The 24,759-nt window shown below is 46.5% G+C and overlaps 1 protein-coding gene across 1 annotated transcript; it reads left to right on the plus strand.

The window, feature by feature from the left end:
- Positions 1 to 9,319: 9,319 nt before the first annotated feature.
- On the plus strand, positions 9,320 to 21,437 carry LOC141982264 (endogenous retrovirus group K member 5 Gag polyprotein-like). Its single transcript, XM_074944179.1, has 4 exons — positions 9,320 to 9,402; positions 16,721 to 16,778; positions 17,949 to 18,199; positions 20,361 to 21,437. Exons 3-4 carry the CDS (start codon positions 18,013 to 18,015, stop codon positions 20,519 to 20,521), a joined length of 348 nt encoding a protein of 115 aa, XP_074800280.1. The 5' UTR covers positions 9,320 to 9,402; positions 16,721 to 16,778; positions 17,949 to 18,012; the 3' UTR covers positions 20,522 to 21,437.
- The last annotated feature ends 3,322 nt before the right edge of the window (positions 21,438 to 24,759 follow it).

A 24,759-nucleotide genomic window follows, 5' to 3' on the forward strand; every position in this document is an offset into this window, starting at 1 on the left:
CAGGCAAAAGAACCTCTGTACTTCTACTCAAAATCCCCCAGTTTATGCATCCCAGAATTGCATTAGCTCTTTTGGCCAGTGTCACATTGGGAGCTCATGTTCAGCTGATGATCCACCATGACCCCCAAATCTTTTTCAGAATCACTGCGTCCCAGGATAGAGTCCTCCATCCTGTAAGTATGGCCCATATTCCTTGTTCCCAGATATACACTTTTAGCCTTATTAAAACAAATATTGTTTACTTGTGCCCAGTTTACCAAGTGATTTAGATCGCTCCAAATCAGTGACCTGTCCTCTTCTTTATTTAATACTCCCCCAATTTGTGTCATCTGTCAACTTTATCAGTGATAATTTTATGTTTTCTTCTAGGGCACTGATAAAGATGTTAAATAGAACAGGGCTTAGAAATGATCCCTGCAAGACCCCACTGGAAACAGGCCCTCTCTATGATGATCCCCCTTTACAGTTACATTTTGAGACCTCCCAGTAAACCAGTTTTTAATCCATTTAATGTGTGCCATGTTAATTTTTCATTGTGCTAGTTTATTAATTAAAATGTTGTGCAATAACAAGTCAAATGCCTTACAGAAACCAAATAATGTTAACACTATTATCTTGATCAACCAAACTTGCAATCTCATCACAAAAATATCCAATTAGTTTGACACGATCTATTTCTCATAAAACCAAGTTGATATGCATTAATTATATTACCCTCCTTTAGTTCTTTATTAATTGAGTCTCATATCAGCATCTCCATTATCTTGCCTGGTTCAATGTCAGGCTGACAGGCCTATAATTAACCAGGTCATCCTGTTTAACCTTTTAAAAAATTGGCACAATGTTAGCTTTCTTCCAGTTTTCTGGAACTTCCCTAGTACACCAAGACTTATTGAAAATCAACATTAAATGGTCCAGCAAGCTCCTCAGCCAGCTCTTTAAAAACTCTTGGATGAAAGTTATCAGTACCTGGTACTTTTAAAATGTCTAACTTTAGTAGCTTCTGTTTAACATCCTGCAGAGATACTAGTAGAATAGAAAAGTATGTTATAACCATATGAGGAGACTACATCATCTGTTTTTTCTCCTAATACAGAATAGAAATATTTATTGGACACTTTTGGCTTTTCTTCATTATTATTGATAGTTCTACCATTTCCATCTAGTAATGGACCAATACCATTGTCAGGATTCTTTTAGTTCCTAATATATTTTTAAGCTCCATCTTATTGGTCTTAACTCTGCAGGCCATAGATTTAAACTTGTGTTCCTTAACTTTTTATAAATTTTCTACAGTTCCTAATTTCTGATTCATATTCATTACTATCAATTTCCCATTTCTTCCATTTGTTCATACACACACACACACTCTCTGCCTTTGCTTCCATTCTATATCAGAGTGGTTTTTTAAACAACACAGCCATCTTCCACAATTGTGGGGTTATGACTTTTCAGGCATCTAGAAAGGTGCCATATACCCAAATACCATTCACACTTTTCCTGATTAAATTCTTCCTCCCAACTCATTTGTCCCATAATTATTTTCATCTTTGTGAGATGGAGAGTGGAGTAACAAAATGAACAGAGTTTAGCAGAAAGATAGAAGTCTCAACTCTCCAGTTGCCTCACCATTACCAGTTAAAGTTAGGAGATCATCATACACTTTATTGTTCTCCTTCTCCCCCAGTCCTCCCACCCCTGCAGCTTAAAGTTGGCAAATGTAAGTATAATGATGCTTGGGTCAGCTGTGGACCAAAACCCAAATCTTAGAGCTGAACACTTATGATCTCTGGGGGATTCACATATAGTTCCTAATTCTGTGAATATAGCCCGTGAATAGTAAGTTAATGAAGGGGAGATTTACAGGCAAAAGTATTGTGTCTTCACCAACATTAATTCAGGGAAGTCTTATGGCCTGTGTTATACAGCAGGTCAAACTAGATGACCACAATAGTCCCTTCTGGCCTTATAATCTATAAATCTATGAAACACTAGCCCAAATCCTGCAAGCTCTGAGCATTTTTAACTCCCATTGACTTAAATGGGAAGTTTTTCATCAACATCTTACAGGTGGCTTCCAGCATCTCATGGAATCAGACACATGTTGCCAGATATTAGGCACAAATTCACCTTTGTCACATAAAACCCAAGCACTGTGACTATATGCCAGTGTAGCTGTGAGGAATCCACCTCTGCAATCGAGGGCCAAGACAAAGAGCTGCAGTGCAGATTCTTGTAGCTACTTCTCTAGCCCATAAGCACAGAGAGTAGCTGCAACTCCACTGCCTGTGGCACTAAAAGCATTTGGATCCATGCCATTTATAACCTATTACCTGAACTGGGGTCATCCCAACACCACCTTGCAGAGAATCATAGAATATCAGGGTTGGAAGGGACCTCAGGAGGTCACCTAGTCCAACCCCCTGCTCAAAGCAGGGCCAATCCCCAACTAAATCATCCCAGCCACGGCTTTGTCAAGCCTGACCTTAAAAACTTCTAAGGAAGGAGATTCCACCACCTCCCTAGGGAACCCATTCCAGTGCTTCACCACCCTCCTAGTGAAAAAGCTTTTCCTAAAATCCAACCTAACCCCCCCCCACTGCAACTTGAGACCATTACTCCTTGTTCTGTCATCTGCTACCACTGAGAACAGTCTGAATGCATCCTCTTTGGAACCCCCTTTCAGGTAGTTGAAAGCAGCTATTAAATCCCCCCTCATTCTTCTCTTCCGAAGACTAAACAATCCCAGTTCCCTCAGCCCCTCCTCATAAGTCATGTGTTCCAGTCCCCTAATCATTTTTGTTGCCCTCTGCTGGACGCTTTCCAATTTTTCCACATCCTTCTTGTAGTGTGGGGCCCAAAACTGGACACAGTACTCCAGATGAGGCCTCACCAATGTCGAATAGAGGGGAACGATCACGTCCCTCGATCTGCTGGCAATGCCCCTACATATACATCCCAAAATGCCATTGTCCTTCTTGGCAGCAAGGGCACTCTGTTGACTCATATCCAGCTTCTCGTCCACTGTAACCCCTAGGTCCTTTTCTGCAGAACTGCTGCCGAGCCATTTGGTCCCTAGTCTGTAGCGGTGCATTGGATTCTTCCGTCCTAAGTGCAGGACACTGCACTTGTCCTTGTTGAACCTCATCAGATTTCTTTTGGCCCAATCCTCTAATTTGTCTAGGGCCCTCCGTATCCTGTCCCTACCCTGCAGCGTATCTACCTCTCCTCCCAGTTTAGTGTCATCTGCAAACTTGCTGAGGGTGCAATCCACACCATCCTCCAGATCATTTATGAAGATATTGAACAAAACCGGCCCCAGGACCGACCCTTGGGGCACTCCACTTGATACTGGCTGCCAACTAGACATGGAGCCATTGATCACTACCTGTTGAGCCCGACAATCTAGCCAACTTTCTATCCACCTTATAATCCATTCATCCAGCCCATATTTCTTTAACATAGGAGCCTGTGCAAAGCCATCATAGAGGTATGCAGAGAAATGTGGAGGACCACCTATGTGACTGCTCTGGCGATAGCTCTTCCCATACAGCCCTGACACTGGGCTTGAGCAGGGAACCTTCCAGAGGCCCTCTGCACCGGGGTCAATTTCCCCCAAATAGCAAAACTGGGGAATTCAGTTCAGTTTAAGTACTGCAGGGATCAATGATAAGGTAAGAACAGAACCAATGACTGCAGAAGGAGTCTCAATCAGCCAACTCAGTAGGAAGGATGGCCACCCTGATACAAGACCTTGGTGCGAATTGAGTGTTGTTAATATTCTGTAATACAGCTCCACAGACATGTAAATAACTAACAGGAGACTTCCTGGGAAACTGAGAGGCATGCAGAGTCCTCATCCTCTCTAAAGGTCTGTAAGTTGGCACAGAAGGAATTGTGACGAAAGCAGTCACATGTCTTAGCAACAGGGGACTGAGCAGTGGACCAGAATATTGTGGGGCAGGGATTTTTACAATGCAGATGACCCGTGGGGCTGTGTGTTATTCACCTGAGTTTAAAAGTTGCTTCAACTTACTCGATTGACTTGCATTAGAAAAAATGAAAAGAGAGCTGGAAACAGCTGTGCGCTTCCTTGTTTCTACATCTATTATAATTATTTCCTGGGTTGGATGAACACAACTATGTTATGACTTGAAACTAGGGATGTGACAAATCACTGATTTGGATTCAGGTTGTGCAAGAGTCCACTGACTCAAAAGATATTTGTTTTCATTGACTATTGCTCCAAGAAATGATGTGAATAAAAAAATCCTAGCTCTATATAATAGGCCTGATTTTCCAAGTGTGTTGAATACCCATAGCCCCCCCGGTGCGACTCCAGCTGGAGATGTGGACGGTCAATACTTCTAAAAATCAGGCCCTCCATGTTTAGACAATACATTGCTAAAGAAAAACATTGCTAATATGGTAAACACCAATATACCAAAGTGAAAATCAATCCTTGAAATAGCACAAAAAATGCTACCTAGACACTATATACAAATTAAGGCCTCAAGTAAGGCTCAGCCCTGCACTGAGGGCGATGTGGAGACCTGTGGCTCCAGTGGAATCCTAGATGGCCCCCATTCCCAGCAGGGACGTCCCTGTACAGTGATGAGTGAGCCTCAAAGGTGTCACTGGCCTAGTTCAGATGGGCACCCTATGTTTTTGATAGCTTGTCTGAACCAACTGGTACCATAGCTGCTGAAACTAGGGATGCTGGGGGTGCAACACCCCTTGGCTTGAAGTGGTTTCCATTTTATATAGGGCTTACAGTTTGGTTCAATGGCTCTCAGTCCCCCTCCTTCCCGCTAAACAAATTATTCCCCCCGTCTGGGAGTGCAAAGCTGTGCATGAAATCCAACATTAGGCTTTTTGTGAGGTTCCCAGTACTCTCAACTTCTGATAAGGACAAAAGTAGTTGGACAGCAGGCCCTCTAGCAGTATTTCAACATTTCTGCTGCCAGGGGAATCTTGCAGTTCAGATGCAAACAAAACAATCATAAAAATAAAAAAGAGACCACAACATTTTTTGAACCTAAGCGAAGGTTCAGTGTGAGTCTGAGTTCGTGCAAAGCATTGAGGGGTGAGGCTACTTCTTATTTTGTCTTAATGGATGCTTACAAATATTCTACTGTGGGGGTCAGATCCTCAGCTAGTGTAAATAGGCATATCTACAATGAAATAAATAGAAGTGTGACTATTTACACCAGCCAAGACCTGGCCCAAGGACTTGTCTTCAGCTAAATCTATGCAATCTAATATTATATGTGAGTCTTTATAGCCACAATGACTCAGATTTACCCCAACATTAACTGAGGACACCATACTGATCATGAACTTATTACAAGCAGATGGGTGAGGTAAGGGTAAAAGGCAACACTCTAATTACAATTACTTTGAATTCTCAGCTTTGTTAGACAGAAAACTTACATAATGACTTCACATCCATCAGCCAGGGGATTCAAAGTCACTTGCTGATGGATGTGAAGTCATTATGTAAGATGTCATTAAAAGACATGTAATCCGTATGGACTGAAGCTATCAAGGGTTGGGAGCTCACCCCTGACATCTGTTCATGAATAGAGGAAAGAGTGGATACAAGCTCTCGAGGGAAAGGAGATTTCTGCCACCATCTATTGGTGAACAGGGGAAAGAACAGAGAAAAGGTTCATTTGCATAAGCTTTCTACCCAGAAATCCTCCAAGTGACACACTGGGGAGTCACAATAGGATAGACTCCAAATGTGTGGGGTATGGGACTGAACTGCCAGAGAAAAATGGAAGGAAAAGGGGCTTCTACCTTGTGACAAGGACTCTTCTCAAAGGTCCTATATGCCACTGATCTGCCTCCACTGAAGACTCTGTGAGGAGACAACGCACAGCTGACTCTATAATGGAAGATGATGTTGCAGAAGCTGAAGAGGGTAGTAGCAGAATTGAGTGAACTCTGGTGACGCCCTCTCTACCCAACACCAATTAAACTGAAATCAGTACTGGTGGGTTAAGTAGCGGCACCTCAGAAATGGACCATTTCCTCTAGGGGTTGGAGACAGGCCTGTCCAAGTGCACTTGCAGACTCTGGGACTGTGCTACTCACTGACACCAAACCGTAAGTGGGGTGTAGCAGACGGGAAAAGGTGGAAGTGACAAGTTAAAGGACATTTGTGTATCAGACATTCACATCATCAGGTGGGAGACTGAATTAAAGGAATACTGCCAAAGATACCATGAAGGAGGGTGTTTTTCAAGTTGATGCTCTGTTCCGTTTCCCCCCATAAAGTCTTTGCTTGTTTCTTACACAGACTCAGTGCTTATGAGAGGGCAAAGTAGTACCTGTTAAGGGCACCCAGGAGAGATTTAGTTTTATCCATGTGTCTGAGAGTGGGCTTGAGCCAGCATTGTGTGTTAATTTTAAGAAGAACCCCTACATATTTGAATGCAGCCTTTGTTGCTCCTGACAGAACATGGGTGGCCAAAGGGCTCCAGAAAACTGAGCCTTTCCTAACACTGAAATATTTTTTGTGTTGAAGCTCTTGGTTTCATTAGATTTATTCTTCAAGGTAGTGACTCTGCTATTCAGTATAGCATTGAGCATGTTGTTAGCATGCACCAAATAAGAATAATAATTAACAAGTGGGCATATGCTTTACTGAGGCTGGATGGGTATTGTCTCCTTTGTATGTTAAATCCTGCCCTCTGAGGAGTGGGGAGAGAAAGGAACAAGTGGTTCTAAAGTGGAACAAGAGACAGAATTCTGCAAAGAATGAATTCCTTTCTACTTTAGAGCTAGATTCTGACTTTAGGCGCAGCTTGCACCAGCCTAGGAATAGTCCTGGGTCAGGCACTGTGTCCTGAGAGTCAGGCCTTGTGGCTGGAGCAGAGGTCAAGCCAATGTGGGGTCGGGACTGGGCAGAGGGAACTGCTGGAATTGAGATGTGGGGACAGGTCAGAGTCAGAACTGAGATCACAGTTCATGGACAAGCCAAAGCAGTAGGAGCCCAGGACTCTATCAGGAGTCCAGATAGAGGCCAAAGGTTGAAGTTGTGTGGTCAGAGTCCATGGGGGCCAGGAGGCAGAGACAAGGCTAGAGCTGGTCAGTAACAGGGATGGAGCAAAGTCAGAGTAGGGCAAGGACAAGACTAGAACAGGGCCTGGGCAAGGAACAGGGACTGGGTCAAGCGCAGGCTGGGAGTCTAGAGAGTCAGCTACCCTGCGAGGCAGCAGAAATGTCTTTGAATGGGTTGCATAGACTGATCTTGCAGCTTTGGAGGGGTTGGGGAAATACCTGGGCCTGGGGGTCAGCTGACCCAGTCTCTGTTCAGGGATAGGATGTTGTCATTTGCCTGAAGGCTGAGTCACTACCTACTCTTTGATAAGGGCAAGTCAGTGCAGCTGAGTTGTGGTCACTTGTCTGACGAATGACTCACTGCAGCTCTGTCGGAGGGGCAGATGAGCAAGCAGCCCTGGTTTGTCTGTGCGTTTGCCTCACATCAGGTGGCATTACATCTAAGACACACATCTCTGAGTCACAAATTCTTCCCTGCTTCCTCTTTGCTTCTAGGGGTCAGGAGTTATAATTTACTGCTGGCCTAGACCACCAAAAAACGACTATTCCTTTCTAATGGCTCAGCTATATTGGTCAGCAAGTATAGGAGGTGGGTAGGTGTGGAGACAATGCTGCATCCATTCTCTGCCCCTCTACATACATCCACTTACTCCCTTCCTGGAGCAGGTATTACCCCTCTTACTCCAGCTCATCGGGGCGCCATGTTTCGATGGCCTATGTACAGCTGTAAAGAGGTTCTTACTCCTTTGCATGGGTATGGATTCCATGCCACAATCCAGCTTTTTAATGTTTTAAATACTTTATTGGGTTAAATGGAGAGAACCTGCTAATAAAAGAGGTTTCTTGGCTTTAGAACTGCATGTACTATTAAGCTTTTTTTGGTGAGATCCTGATCCTTGTGGGGAGGAGATGAAACACCAACACCACCTTGAACTCTCTATAGCAAATAGAAGGGTTTTTTTGCACTTCAGAGGTCTGTTGTTGTTTGCATGTCTCTCTCAGAAAACATTCATGTTAATACAGAACATTTCCCCTTTTAAGCACCCTGAAGCTCATTTCTCATCTATGAGGCTGTAAATTACTTTTAGAGGTTAATTGTAATGCAAATCTGCTCATCATGGGGTTCCAGCAGCCAGAAAAACGTGAAAATATTCCCTTCTCCAGAAGCAGAGGCACATAGGACAACTTTCCATTTCTAAAACCACTTTGAGAGGATTATATGCCATATGCTTTCTCAGACGTAGCACATTAAATGTAAGAAACCTCCATTAAATGCAGCGTTAAGGTTGCACAATTACAATGTAAAAATGTCAAGAAACGTAAATGTTAAAGCACTCACAGCAACGTTAATGGGCCCATTTTGCATCTCCTCTATATTGGATGCTATGCATTTAAAAATGTAGTGTCCAATTCTGCAACCCTTTTTCTTATGAATAGTTCTTACCCCTGCAGTAGCCCTGTTGACTCATATGTGTAAGATTTTCAGTATCAGCACCAAAACCAACAATATTCAGTCGCAAGGCATTCATTTAATAAGAAAAACAGGGACAGCAAATACTACGTGCTGTGGGCCAGATTGTGATGAAAATAGCAGATTTCAATGAATACATCTTGCAGTCTTCAATATATGTTTGCTATTAACAAACGTAATAGTTATTTCTTATGAGCTTTATTCAGAACAGATTCAGTTTATGCTAGATTCAATTTACGCTGCACCACTGATACTTCCTTCATCTCCTTGCTATTTCCAGGTGCATCGCTACTGAAAATATCCTACTCAACTCACTCTGGTCCCTCAATGCATGGCTTTAGTTGTACGGGGAGACTTTGGCAAACCAGTAAAGTGCCTGAAACCACTATGGCTTATTGCTAAAAGCAGCCAAGTCAGCAGGCTGTAAATTAGCCAAGACAGCAGGCTTAGCTTAACCAAGGCGAGTGGTGGTGGTGGGGGGTCTTTGGGTGCCACAAAGAGGGCAGCTTGACGCCACGTCCTTCCTGGTAAGAATTGTGTTGAAGTGGCTGATACATGCATTTTAGAAGAGCAGTTTGTGCCCCAGGAATGTCTATTGGGGGCCTCAAGGCTGCAAACTCTGGAAAAACCCACACCTGGTTAATCAATAATCAGAAGGAACCTTTTGCTGGACCACTGAAACTGCTTGTAACAAGCTTTCTTTAAGGGACTTGTCTAATGTATAAATAAGGGGGGAAGTTTGAGGTAGTTGGACTCTTTTTGGACTCTCCCTCTGGATACATCTTGCAGTCCCCACCGGCAGACGGAAGATTTGGCCACTGGAACCCTGCCGTTGTGCCACTCAAGAGCCCTACTCAACTTTGGTAATTATCAAGGGTTGGGGGTGTTTTACTAACCTTTTGCGGACGTGTGTAAGTAAAGTTTAGCTTTAAGTGAAAGCACTTTTGCGTTGTCCTGTTTATGCCAGCCATCTATCGGTCGGATGGCCTTGTCTCCCCTGATTGATTTCCTGACACCACCTCGCAGAGAGTAAAAGTGACCAAGAGCTTTGGGTTGAAAGAACCTCGGGTAACAGTCACCAATAGCACTACCCCTGTGAACCACAGTGGGATGGACTGGCTCTGGCAAGCACTCACTCCTGCTAAGCTGTGCCTCACTGGGGTGGGGTGGGGGAGGCGGCGTGTGTCTGCAGGAGGCATTGTGCCCCAGTCAAAGGAGTACCACTCTTTTCATCTTTCAGAGTAACAGCCGTGTTAGTCTGTATTCGCAAAAAGAAAAGGAGTACTTGTGGCACCTTAGAGACTAACCAATTTATTTGAGCATAAGCTTTCGTGAGCTACAGCTCACTTCATCGGATGCATACTGTGGAAAGTATAGGTTTCCACAGTATGCATCCGATGAAGTGAGCTGTAGCTCACGAAAGCTTATGCTCAAATAAATTGGTTAGTCTCTAAGGTGCCACAAGTACTCCTTTTCTTTTCATCTTTGTAGAGGCTAATGCCACAATTGAATCTAACCTTGTGGAGTCCTTGCACTTGGAGGAGCCTAGAGGAGTGTGTAAGGACTGCCATTTTGGCTAGACTCTGGGTAGTGTTTAGAGGGCAGGTCTTTCTGCTCGCTACTTTTCCTCATGCAACTAGTAATAAAGAGTCTTTCTTAAGACAGCAGGACCAAGGTTAGTTGAGGGGCCTTGCATTACATTGGCTGTCAACATTCCATCATGTTGCATATTCCTACAAACAGTTGATACTATAGTGAAGGGATGTAAAAACTCTGCTGGAATAGGAAGAGGACAGATTGGTTTTGGCTGTGTGGTTTTCTGCTTCTATGTTCTTATAAAAGTATTCTCAAAAGTCTTTAAACTTCAAGGTCAATATGAAATCAAGGTCCAACCGAGGGCCATGAGATGAGAAGCAGCAGAGCTGTCTTTTCATGTGAACTAGTGTAGCTAGTTTAGGGAGACAGTTCAAAAGATTTCAGCTGTGGTCATGAGCAAGCAGGGGACTATTAACATGCAAGCGTATGGTATTTAGATGAAACTAAGCGATTTAGTATAGTACCTTGAAACTATAAAGAGCAACAAATTTCAGTGAGGTAACCACAAAATTTAAAGTGACAAAGGATTAGTTTGTATACTATTATTACCCTTCACTAGAACATAATTTCTATCTTTTCTAATTTTGTAAGCAAGTGTAACCCGTCTCCTAGGCATTCCTCTTAACACTACAAAACAGAACTGGTTTGAGCCCCCACCCAGTAATCTGGGAAACCTTAACACCACCCTGGGCACATCTAAGAGGCAATACTTCACCACTCGCAAGCACTGAGTCTGTGTATAACAAAGGATAACTTTTATTAAAAGGGAAAGATAACCCAGCATTAATTTGGGAAAACGCCACAACCACATTCAAAAGCATACAACTATAAAGACATCTGACCTCAGAGTGTGTTGGGCAGAGTCTATTTCCCACCTGGTGGTGGAAAAGTCCAGTGACCAAATATCCCTTTAACACATCACTCCCCCTCTCCCTACGCTGCACCCTACTCACAATTGGGGATCATGGGCTAGTGAAGACCTGAGGTTCGGAGATGCATTTATAGGGGTTCACCTCCCACCCTTGTGTGTGGGAGGCATTAAGCAATGCCTCTGCTGCTGCCACTGTTTCTCTCTCTGCCATGTTCTCAGGTTTCATCACTAACCATGGGCGGCAGGTGAACCCTAGGCCCCAGAGGTTAGTTCCTGGCCCAGCTTCTGCCCGAGGCCCACCCCTCCCGGCAGACCCCAGAGCCTGCCCCTGCATCCGCCCCACCCCCAGGCCAACCGAGCACCCCCAGTCCACGAGCACCAGGTGGGCGGCATTCCCCCTCCCTGTCCCAAAGTGCCAGGCAGGTGGTGCACCCTGCCCAACCCCAGAGTGCCCCCCCCCAGCCCCAGAGTACAGGCCGGTCCCCATTACCCCCAGCCTGGGGCCCCAGCCACAGGGGGAAGAATCCTCCCCAGCACACTACTGGGAAGGGGCCTGGAGGCAGAGCCTGGGCAGGGACATACAAGGCTGTTTGAGGAGGTTCAGCCTTCCATGGCCTTTGATACCTGCTACTCACATCACTAACCCAGCTCTTAGTGACTTCAGCAAGTAGACGGGAACCTCATTTCCAGTGCAATTGCTGTGTTACCTTTCACTGTAACACTGTCCCCATAAAAAGTGTAAGGCTGAATCCCTAGACCTGCTAAGCAGTCACATCAGCTCCAGGAACCATCAGCCAGTAATAAGGACTCTGAACTGAGTCTAATTAACTCTGTTTTTAAGCACTAGAGAGGAGCAGATAAAATGATGTCTAGAACTCTTTAGGCAAAGTCCACAGCACCACACAGAAACACTTTTCATCCACTTTTCATTTCGTTTGGATTTGGCATCCTTATCCCTGCTTAGCAAGTGAGATTCAGTTTAGGGTGACCCCTCTCTCAGTCAGGGCATGTTAAGAACAGTTCTGCTACCCTTTACTCATACAATAAGGATAACACATCATTAACCCTGCATTCAAATAACTAGAGTGATTTGTAACCCAAAACCAGCCAAAATTGATCATTTTGGCAAAGCAGCTCCATGAGTCTGTGCACCTAGGCAGAGTAGGTGTGTCTATGCAAACATGGACTACTCCTGAAGTCTTTCACCCCCCTGTGCTTCACTAGAAGTCATGGGAGAGCTCATTCAGACCCTGCTTACACAAGCAATATGAACCCATTGTTAATCTTCAGGTATTAATACACAGAATTTTTGAGTGCTCATAGCAATGGAAGATTCAAATAACTGAATTATAGGAAGGTAGCTTATCTACCAACTTATGGTCCCGTCAGATAATGATACCATCTAGGGCTCATGTGGAAATGCTGGGTTTGTAATATGGAAGTTGTGCAGAGCATTGTATTTTCAGTGAAGTGAAGTGCCTAGAGCAACTGACAGATCATTTTTTATTTTTCCAATGTAAGAGGGTGCCTGTGTGTGGACATTATGGGAATTTCATCACCCCGACTGGCTCTCACCCACCAGCACTCAGGTCTTTTTTTCCAGAGTTGGGTATATACGCCACATTTTTGAAAGTGTCCACCAAATATGGTTGCCCAACAGCAGAGAGCAAGGGTCAGATTTTCTGAGGTGTTGAGTACCCAGAATTTCTGTTGAAGTCAATGGGCACTACGGTGCTTGGCACCTCTGAAAAATTGGGGTTTTAAGGGTATCTAAACTAATTCACTGTTTTCACTGCAGCCTCCAACTCCAAATTACACCTCAGTATTAACCTGCCTGAACAGGACGTCAAGCAGGTAACAACTGTCAAATACTTGGGAAACATCACAGACAGCGCCAGAGATGTCTCAGGCCCTTCGGTGGCCTCTGTGAAGATGTCATGACATCAAACTTGCTACAAAGCTGCAGATCTGCAGAACCCAGAGTGACAAAGCTCTGTCCTTGCCTCCGTGGGTCCCGCATTTCCTGGCAGATTTTGCTAGCCTCAGAGGCTCACTGTGACCCTCCACATAACCCTTCTCTCTCTAGGGAGAAGGGTCACAGTCTACTGAGCCATTTTCATCATAAGCCAATGAGGGCGGTGAGGAGAAACTATCCTCCCTTGCACAGTCTCTGTTGTCTCCCAGTCTCAGTGATTAATCAGGGGGCAAGGGGCGGGGGGGGAGGGGGAAGAGCCCAGGCCCACCCTCTACTCCAGGCTCCAGCCCAGGGACCCTAATAGTATCAGCTACGGTAGCTGACCTTTTAGAAACATGACATGTACAATTCCCTGGGCTACTTCCCCCACAGTAGCCCTCACTTCCTCAAGCACCACTTCACCCTTACCTCAGGGCCTCCTTCCTTGTGCCTGATATGGTGTGTACTACTCAGCCTCTCCAACAGCACAACTTCCTCCCACAGCTCCTGACATGCACACCCACCTGACTAACTGGGAGGCTTTTAACTAGTTTCAGCCAGCCCCTGATTGGCTTCAGGTGTCCCAGTCAACCTAGCCTTCTCCCTGCCTTCTGGAAAGTTCTTAATTGGCCCCAGGTGTCTTAATTGACCTGGGGCAGCTGCCATTTCACTTATCCTGGTACTAGGGATTTGTTTAGCCTGGAGCTAATATATCTATCTCCCACTACTTTTCCATAGCCATCTGGCCTTGCCCCGTCACACCAGATTATACCAACTTAATTGTACAGCAGTGAAATGTGGGTGCTGAGGAAGGCTGAAGATCACCAGATTGATATTTTCAGTTCTCATTGTCTTCGTCAGCTGCTTCAAAATAAGTAGCAGTACAAGATCAAAAATGAAGATATTTGAAGCTGAATCCCACAACCGCATTTGTTTGGTTTCAATGGCTTTCTCAGTACAGACATATGATATGACTGATGGAAGACAAATGAATTCCAAAGAGTGTTTACCAAGGACAAAAGCTACATTGCTGTCAGTCACATGGCTTCCAAAAGGTTCAGTGGTGCGATAAGATTGCCCGTGATGTACATAAACTGAATAACTAGCTAAGTCCTTAAGGCTAGAGATTGATCCAGGTGGCACTCGATCTGCAAGGAAGCTATGTCCCTTTGGGATTTGCCACGATGATGATGAGAAGGGGCTCTAAAGCTGGGTATCCAAAATCCGAGACACCTAAAAATCAGTGGACACTTTACAAAATGTGGTCCCTAATTAACAAAAATGAAATAATACCCTTTATTAAATTTATTAAACCTGAAATCTGTTTTCACAATAATTTCTGAAAGATACATCTTTCTGAATTTGAAGCTAATACATCATTCTGTGACTAAGTACACCTGGTGAAGTAAATCGTTTCTATTTAAAAGGAAAATGACTTATTTTATTATTCTTAACATTTACACACAAGTTGGAAGAAATCTTTAAAAGCAACCTTACAATATTAAAGACCAAAGAAATCCCTTGGTAAACCAAGGGTGACCAGATCTATATGATTGGTATATGATGGATTAAGTGTCCTGTGAACTATGTTCAAACGTTGTGAGACAATAATGTAATGTTATGAAGATGGTATTTTAATATGACTCAATCACACAGAGCAAGGTAATCTTGAATGAGAGGAATTTACAACATAGCCTTTTAATGAGGTTCTGAGCAGACTCAAATCCCTCAGAACCAATGAGACCTGCTCTGTAAAAGAAAGTGAACTGGAAGCACTTACATTTAGTTTGTGAGCATTACCCAGCATGGTTCCCAGAATTGCCCAGAAAGGAGAGACTCAGCAGCAGTTACAGCTGCTGCTATCAGCAACAGGAGGGCAGCAACAGGGTGGCATATAACAACTTTGCAATGAATGCATGTAATAAGGTTTATTTTGGTAGATTCATCAAAGTGGCAGTGTTTTTTAAATTATTGTTCAATACACGCTAAATATAGTGCATTTACTTCTTTGTCCTCAGGCCCAAATCCACAAAAGGACCTATGTTTTACAACACTTAGTGTTGCAGCACCCAGTGGAATCTGCAAATCCTGAGTTAGATGCCTAGCCCTATAATTCAGGGGGGAAGATAGGAATCTAAAAATGCAATCCACAAAAGCCAGCACTGTAGGCAGGAAGCTGCCTAAACTAGCCAATGGCAGATGCCAAGGAAAGGGATGTGGCAAGCCCCATCAATCTCAGGGGAGTTAGACACCTCGGTCCGGGCCGGAGGGAAGTGCCTATCTCACTTGGGATCCACGGCAGGGAGAACCCTCTCCCAGAATCAGGCACCTAAGCTGTTTCTTCCAAGAATAGTGGTGGTGTATGCCTCACTCCACACAAAATGGCTGAGTGTGGGGTGGGAGGAAAAGGAAGGTTTCCCTTATAACCTTTCACCCAGTGGTGAGGTTACTCACTCAGGATGTGGGAGACCCCCATTCAATTTCCCCACATACATGCACCCCGTGGTGAGCTGGAGCCAGTTCCCACCCGTTCACTCAAACCGGTTGTTAAATTTAGAAGCCCTTTTAGAACTAGTTGTTCCGCGAGTGACAACTTGTTCTAAAAGGGCGTCTAAATTTAACCGGCCAAAAGTGGCGCCTTAGGTGCCGACTCCATGGGTGCTCCAGGGCTAGAGCACCCAAAGAGAAAATTTGGCGGCAGCTCCCCACCCCACTCCACCCTCCTGGCCCCAGCTCACCTCCACTCCGCCTCCTCCCCTGAACGCGTCACCCCACTCTGCTCCTCTGCCCCCCCGCAGGCTTCCCGCGAATCAGCTTTTCGCGCAGGAAGCCAGGGCGGGCTGAGAAGCAGGCGGCGGCTTCGCACTCAGGCCCAGGGAGGCAGAAGTGAGCTGGGGTGGGGGGCGCGAGGAGGGTCGCCCGCGCCGCAGCAGGTAACCCCCCCGGGGGAAGGGCACAGGGGAACCACTCCCAGCCCCAGTTCACCTCTGCCACCCTCGGCCTGAGTGTGAAGCCACCGCCACCTGCTTCTCAGCCCTCCCAGGCTTCCCGCCGAACAGCTGATTCGCGGGAAGCCGGGGGAAGGGGTGGCGCGTTCAGGGGAGGAGGCGGAGGTGGTGATCTGGGGCTGGGCACAGGGTGGGGAGCTGCCGGTGGGTGCTCTGCACCACCAAATTTTCCCCACGGGTGCTCTAGCTCCGGAGCACCCAGGGAGTCGGTGCCTAAGGTGCCACTTTTGATGTGATCAGTGAGGGGAGCGGCCGCTCCCCCTGCTCCCCCCCAGCTATGCTCCCCCGCCCCTAGGAGCCAGAGGGACCTGCTGGATGCTTCCTGGGAGCTGCCCCAGGTAAGCACCACAGGGACTTGTAGGATTCATAAAGGTTTATGCGCTTGGCAACATTCAGGGCACACCCGGAGTGTTGTGTAGGAGTAGTGCACACACGGCTCCATCCAAGGGCATCAACCTTGGAATCTTGCCAAGATGACATGTATCGTGGGAAGCCTCTCAGGACTGGGCTCAAGGCCCAAGAGCAAGGAATGCGGTAGATAGAAATTGGTAAATAAGAATGTTAAACAAAGCCAGTGTATTCCTTTTATCTGTTGGAGAATGTAATGCGCGGGGGGAGAGAGAGAATAAAGGGGAAGGTGGAAAGCTGACAGGCAGAAGTCGGTTAGCAGACCAGCCTGCTTGCTTGCTAAAAGCTGTGTTCTGTCTTGTCATTGAACCGCCACAACTGGCGCCCAAACGTGGGGCCCTCAGCACTCACCTCTCCCGGCAAGGGTTTCAGACGCATCACTCATCCGCTTCGTGGATCCCGGTGAGTATTTTTCGTTGTGGTAAGTATGGGAAGCTCCCTCTCTGCTTTGCAAGTGCAACACCGCAATGAGCTATAGTATTTGCTGCGTAAGGCTCAGCATGACTGCCCCACTCGAGAACTCACTCTCCTGCTACAGGAGGTGAGTGCCCAATGCCCGTGGTCCCCTGAAGCCGGAACCCTTAAGCTAGCGGACTGGGAGCGGTTGGGCCAGACATTGCACGAAGAGCCTCGGGCGTCCGTGCAGGCTTTACATGCCTGGCACCTCTGCCGCGACGCGATACAGCGTGTCGCCTCGGACAGGCCCTCCCTCGTGAGGCTGGTGATCTCACCACGCTCATCCGCTCCTGCAGCCATCCCCCCTCCTGACAATGCGACACAGTGTGTCGCCTCAGAAAGACCCTCTCCCGCACCAACAGAGGGGCTGCCGATCCCGCCACCCCCGTCCGCTCCTGCAACCATCCCTCCCCCTGCTTCGCCCCCAGTGCCTCTATTACCACCGCCTCCCTGGCCTTCCCCACCGGAGCCAGTGTGTGATCACCCTCTGCCCGTGGGGCCCCATGCTCCGGGGCCCGCCGGGGGGTCGTCTACGTCTGCTCAGAGGCTTTCGCTGGTGCAACAAATGGTTCACGCAGCGAAGACTCGCTCAGATATTACAGCAGAGGAGCTGGCTGATCTGGTCTCAGTTTGTCCGGTGACCTGGCAGGATGATGGCCAGGGCAACCAGGTTGCAGACTGGGTCAGTTTGCCTTACTCGGTGATCAGAGAGGTAAAGAAAGCGATTCGTGAGTTCGGCCTGACTAGCACGTATGTGCGTGGTCTCACTGAAGGGCTAGGTTCTGGGTACTCCCTGATCCCTGAAGATTGGAAGGCGCTGTTGCGCATGATGCTGACACCTAGTCAGTATGTTATTTGGCTTAGTGAGTATCGGCAGATGGCGGAACGCCAAGTGTAGGTATATAGAGAGCAAGGTATCATTTATGAGCAGTTGGCAGGGGAGGGCCAGTTTGCTATTGTTCAGCTGCAGTCTCAACTCCCTCAGGCCATCTTCCCCATTATTTCCACCTGCGCCCAGCATGCTTTCCGGAAGGTCCCGGATTCGGGCAGGCCTACTAAAAGCTTTGCCAGTATCCGTCAGGGTGCATCAGAGTCCTTTATGGATTTTACCAACAGATTGCAGGAGGCTATCCTCCGACAGGTGGATAGCCCTGCAGCGGCTCAGGAGATCCTGTTAAAAATGGCGGTTGAAAATGCGAACGAGGATTGCCGCCGTGCTCTCCAGGCAGCACAAGCCTCTGGAATTCTAGAGCTGTCAGACATGCTGCGGGCGTGCCAAAACATCGGAACCCAAGCACATAAAGCTGGAGTTCTGGCCGCCGCCCTGCGGAAAAGCGGGAAGGAGGGGAAGCGTTGTTACCGCTGTGGTAAGGAGGGTCACTTTCAGCGGGAGTGCCGCTCATTGACGGCGCCCGCCCGCCCCTCAAAGAAGTGTCCCAAGTGTCGGAAGGGCTATCACTGGGCTAATCAGTGTCATAGCGGGTCGGGAAACCGCACGACGGGTCCCCCCCGAACCCAGGGCCAAACAGGGGTGTTTCCCACTCAGACAACTGTTCCTCTGCCTTAAAATCCATAGACTCCATGAGGGCGGCGACTGCCGGAAGTGCAGAGCTTGATTTGATTATGCAGGAGGATGCTGATTTTCAGTTGCCAGGGGAGGTCTGCGCCATACCTACGCAGGTGACGGGACCTCTCCCTGCCGGATTTGTGGGTCTGGTTCTCCCTCGCTCACACGCTGGGAAACAGGGTTTTTTTGTCATCCCAGGAGTCATTGACGCCGATTACACCGGCGTTATTAAGGTTCAGGTATGGACCCATCTTCCGCAATCGCTCCCGCATGGACGGTCAATTGCACAATTGATTTTAGTCCCCTATCAGGTGCCAGCCGCAGAGGATCGAGCCCGGGGCGGGAACGGCTTTGGATCGACTCTGTCTCAGTCACCGTCTCACAATACGTCCTCTCCACTTGTTGCTCTAACAATGTCGGTCCGCCCCTCAAAACCTCAGTTAACACTTCTCTTAAATAATGTTCCTTTTACAGGGTTGGTGGACACTGGAGCTGACGTTACGGTGATTCGTGATCCGGAGTGGCCGGTCGGTTGGCCAACAGTTCCTTCTAAAGAGTTGTGGGGGATCGGGGGTAGCAAACCCAGGCGCCAAAGTTTGTCTTGGGTCACGGTCTCTAAACCAGGAGGCTGTGCCCTTGCTACAATCCGCCCTTTTGTACTCCCTGTCCACCTCAATATTTGGGGCCGTGATTTACTTGCAAAGCTGGACACCACCCTCGATATTAATATATAATGGCCCAAAATCCTCCCTCACCCACCTTGCCATCCGCATTACCATTGGTATGGCAATCCTTAGAGCCCGTATGGATTGACCAGTGGCCCCTCCCACTAGAAAAGCTGAAAGCGCTTCGTTCACTTGTACAACAATATTTGCATGCACAGCGCTTGGAGAGCTTTACTAGTCCTTGGAACTAGCTGCTGTTATTTTGGCCTTTCAACTTTTTACTGATTGTCCCTTTAATTTGATTGTGGACACGCATTATGTTTCTCAGGTAATTGATTATTTACCCCTTGCCCTAATTACCCCTCAGGTCGATGCGGACCTCCTTCGCCTGTTTCTGTCCTTACAGTATCTCCTCACCACTCGTAATTTCCCTTATTTTGTTGCTCATATTTGCAGTCATACCCCTCTGCCTGGGCTACTCATTGAAGGCAATGCGCGCGCTGATCGCGTGTTACGTGGTCAGGTAAATTCCCTTTTTTCTGACCCCATTGAAAGCCATTCCTTTTTTCATCAGTATGCCTCTGTTTTGGCCCAACAGTTTTACATTCCTGCTGATCATGCACGTTCTATTGTTTGTTCCTGCCCCCACTGTGCCGCTGCTGCTCCTACCTTTTTTTATGCCGTTAACCCTAGAGGTACCGCAGCAAATCAGCTGTGGCAAATGGATGTCACTCACGTGCCACAATTCCGCCCCTATTTGTTTTTACATGTTTCCATTGATACCTATTCGGGATTCCTTTGGGCGACCCCGCAGCGTGGGGAAGCCACTCCCAAAGTTATTCACCATTTGCTAGCCTGTTTTGCTGTTATGGGTCGCCCAAGCCAGATAAAAACGGATAATGCCCCAGCCTATTGCTCCACAGCCCTCTCCACCTTTTGTGCCCAATGGGACGTCCGTCTCAAACATGGGATCCCTTATAATTCCACAGGCCAAGCTATTGTTGAACGTGCAAATCGCACGCTAAAAAACCTTGCTTGACAAACAATTAAAACAACGGGAGCTGCGTCTCCAAATCTTAGGAGACATTCAGCAACAACTGCATATCCTTTTGTTTACTTTAAATAATTTAATGCTGAACGCAGATCAGCAGACCCCCGCGGATCGGCATTTTCACAAGTCCGAGGTACTGGAAAGACCGCGTGTCTATTACCGTCAGCTGCCCGATCCGCAATGGTTGGGCCCAGTGCCTTTAATCACTTGGGGTCGGGGATATGCTGCTGTGTTTCTCCCTGCAGGACCGTTGTGGGCTCCGGCCCGGTGTGTGCAACCGGCACTGAAACAGCATGGCATGGCACCAGGGGCTGTCGAACCCCATACCGGAGTTTCAGCTGACCTTGGAGGAGAACGCGATGCCTCCCGGGTCGACAACAGCGGGATGGAAATGGAAGAGGTGTAGCGTCCCAAGCCAGCCCGTGACATGCGGAGCAGTAAAAGCATTGGTCGCCGCAGCTCAACGAAGACTGGCAGCAAACCAACAGCCAGAGACTCCTGAGACTCTGTTTGTGGCAATTCTCGCCCAAATTACTGCTAATTCTGTACTGATTGTGTGCCTTATGTGCCTGCTATTTCCTGTAGGGGTTGACTCGGGAGTGCCTCCTCCGTTATGGGCCCGAATGACATATAACCTATGGGAAAGATTGGCTTCAATAGCAAATGTTACCCACTTTTGTTTATTTGATTTTGTAGCAGCTGAAGAATTGTTAGGTACGTGCCTTATTCCAGTATGTCATCACCCTGAGGAAATTGGGAATGAGATGATGCTCGCTGCTTACTCGAACCTCTCTTCCCAGTACTCTAGCATGGCTAATTGGGGCCCGGCCAATTACACTTTACCTTCTTAAGCTTATTTTTTGCTGCTGCTGTGTACAATGTATTCCTTTTTGTTAAGGCTTTGTCGAGACCCACCCTGGCAGGCTCCACGAGTTATGACCTTGTCTGTCCGGGAGTTAATTGGCTTGCAAATGCAAATTGATGGTTACCATGAGATGGCCGAGCACAAATAAACAAAAAAGGAGGGGATGTAGGATTCATAAAGGTTTATGCGCTTGGCAACATTCAGGGCACACCCGGAGTGTTGTGTAGGAGTAGTGCACACACTGCTCCATCCAAGGGCATCAACCTTGGAATCTCGCCAAGATGACATGTATCGTGGGAAGCCTCTCAGGACTGGGCTCAAGGCCCGAGAGCAAGGAATGCGGTAGACAGAAATTGGTAAATAAGAATGTTAAACAAAGCCAGTGTATTCCTTTTATCTGTTGGAGAATGTAATGCGCGGGGGGAGAGAGAGAATAAAGGGGAAGGTGGAAAGCTGACAGGCAGAAGTCGGTTAGCAGACCAGCCTGCTTGCTTGCTAAAAGCTGTGTTCTGTCTTGTCATTGAACCGCCACAGGGACTCCCCACCTCGCCCCCTGGCAGGTCCCTCTGGCTCTTAGGGGTGGGGTGGGCACCCACTACGGTGGCCCATGAGACCCTCCTGCCCAGTTCTGGGGGCAGTCAGGGGACAGGGGAGGGGGGTGGATGGGGCAGGGGTCCTTGGGGGGGTGTCAAGGAACGAGGGGGTTTGGATGGGGCAGGAGTCCCGGGGGGGGCGGGGGGGGGGCAAAGACCCCCTCATGGGGTGAGGAGGGAACCAGTTGTTAAAATTTTGGCAGCTCATCACTGCATGCACCTGATGAGACAGGGGTTTCCCACCTCTCAGGTGTGTGCCCTAACCACTGGAATGTAGTCATTCTCACTCTCACTCTCTCTTTCTCTCTGACCTAACACACATTTAATTATTTATACATAGTGGAACAACTGCAACTGGAAAGAATACCAGAATATGCCATAATACAGTGGTTAGGGCACTCAACAGTTAGGGCACTTCTCCTCATCAGGCAGAAGGGGGAATTGAATTGAAGTCTCCCACTTCAGTTCCTTTACCGCTCGACTAATAATCATAAAGGAGGTCCTCCTTGTCATTGTGGTATGGTGTTAGGTGTGCTCTGAGCATGCCAGCTTGGGTCCTGAGGTAGGTGGGTCCACATCTAGATTCACTTGGTTTCAGAATCCTGCTGAGGCTTAGGCATCAGATAGGTGCTAGTTTTCAGGACTGAGCATGCACATTGCTGCCTCAGAGGCAGAATCTTAGGCACCCTGGGGACTTTAATGGTGGAAATTTAGGCATGTCTGGGGTTAGATGGCAATTTAGCAGGGATTTTGAGAATCTGGAAATAAGGTGTAAATTTTTAATGGTGGGAGTAATTAACCATTGAAACAATTTACCAAGGGTCATGGTGGATTCTCCATCACTGATAATTTTAAAATCAATATTTGATGCTTCTCTAAAATGTATGCTCTAGAATTATATTAAGGAAGTTCTATGGCAGTGTTATGCAGGAGGCCAGGCTTGATGATCACAATGGTCCATTCTGGCCTGAGAATCTATGAATCTCAGTAGCACCCAAAGGAGGACTTAGGCATCTAATGTGGGAGTTAGGTACCTATGTCTTTTTGTGGATCAAAGTCTCAGTAACTTTGCACATATGTGGAATTGCGTACAGGAGAATATAAAAATGACCATACTGGATTAGACCAATGGTCCATCTAGCCCAGTATCCGGTTTTCCAACAGTGGCTGGTACCATATGTTTCAGAGGGAGTGAACAGAACAGGGCAATTTATTGAGTGAGCCATTCTCTGTTGACCAGTCCCAGCTTCTAGCCATCAAAGGATTAGGGACACCCACAGTACTGGCTTGCAGCCTTGACCATCTTGGCTAATAGCCATTGATGGACCTATCCTCCGTGAACTTACCTATCTCTTTTATGAACCTAGTTATACTTTTGGCCTTTTCAACATTCCCTGATAACAAGTTCCACAGGTTGACTGTGCATTGTGCAATGAAATACTTCCTTATGTTAGTTTTAAACTTGCTGCTTATTAATGTTATTGGGTGATCCCTGGTTCTTCTGTTATGTGAAGGGGTAAATCACACTTCCTTATTCACTTTCTCCATATTCATGATTTTATAGACTCTGCTCCGCCTCCACCCCTCAGTTATCTTTTTTCCTAGCTGAACAGTCCCAGTCTTTATAATCTCTCCTCATATGGAATCTGTTCCACATCCCTAATCATTTTTGTTGCCCTTCTCTGTACTTTTTCCAATTCTAATATTTCTTTTTTGTGTGTTACTGAGCAACCAAATCAGCATGCAGTATTCAACGTGTGGACATATTTTCTGTTTTATTACCTATCCCTTTCCTAATGGTTCCTAACATTGTTAGCTTTTTTGACTGCTGCTGCACAATGAGCAGATGTTTTCAGAGAAATAGCCACAATGACTCCAAGATCTCTTTCTTGAGTGGCAACAGCTAATTTAGATCCCATTATTTGTATGCATAGTTGGGATTATGTTTTCCAATGTGCATTACATTGCATTTATTAACACTGAATTTCATCTGCCATTTTCTTGCCCCATCAGTCAGTTTTATGAGATTCTTTTGTAATTTCTTCGTAGACAGTTTTGCACCTATCTTGAGTAATTTTCTATCATCTGCAGACTTTGCCACCTCACTGTTATCCCTTTTTCCAAACCATTTATGAATATGTTGAACAGAACAGGTCCCAGTAGAGTTCTTTGGGGAACCCCACTATTTACCTCTCTCCATTCTGAAAACTGACTGTTTATTCCTACCTTTGTTTCCTATCTTTAATCAGTTACTGATCCATGAGAGGACATCCTTCTTATCCCATGACTCCTTACTTTGTTTAAAAGCTTTTTGTGACAGACCTTGTCAAAGGCTTTCTGAAAATCCAAGTACACTACATCCACTGGATCACCCTTGTCCACATGTTTGTTGGCACCCTCAAAGAACTCCAATTGATAGAGGCATGATTTCCCTTTACAAAAGTTGTGTTGACTCTTCCACAACATATTATGTTCATCTGTGTGTGTGATAATTCTTTTGTTTACTACAGTTTTAACCAATTTGCCTGGTTCTTAAGTCAGGCTTACCGGCCTGTGTCAGGATTGCCTCAGGAGCCTTTTTAAAAAATCGGTATCACATTAGCTATCCTCCAGTCATCTGGTACAGAGGCTGATTTAAATGATAGTTTACATACCACGATTACTAGTTCTGCAATTTTATATTGGAGGTCCTTCAGAACTCTTTGATGACTAGCATCTGGTCCTGGTGACTTATCATAGTTTAATTTATCAATTTGTTCCACAACTTCCTCTACTGGGACAGTTCCTCAGATTTGTCACCTAAAAAGAATAGCTCAGGGGTCGGAATCTCCCTCACATCCTCTGCAGAGACAACTGATGCAAAGAATTAATTTAGCTTCTGTGCAGCAGCCTTGTCTTCCTTGAGTGCTCCTTTGGCACCTCAGCTGTCTGGTGGCCCCACTGATTGTTTGGCAAACATCCTACTTCCGATGTACTTAAACTTTTTGCTGTTATAAACTTTTTGTTGTTTTTGAGTCTTTGGCTAGTTGCTCTTCAGTTCTTTTTGGCCTGCCTAATTATACTTTTACACTTGACTTACCAGGAGTTTATGCTCCTTTCTGTTTTCCTGAGTAGGATTTAACTTCCAATTTTTAAAGGATGTCTTTTTGCCTCTAAACACCTCTTTTACTCTGTTGTTTAGCCATG

Source organism: Natator depressus, chromosome 1 (assembly GCF_965152275.1).
Source record: "Natator depressus isolate rNatDep1 chromosome 1, rNatDep2.hap1, whole genome shotgun sequence".
NCBI classification, from domain to species: domain Eukaryota; kingdom Metazoa; phylum Chordata; order Testudines; family Cheloniidae; genus Natator; species Natator depressus.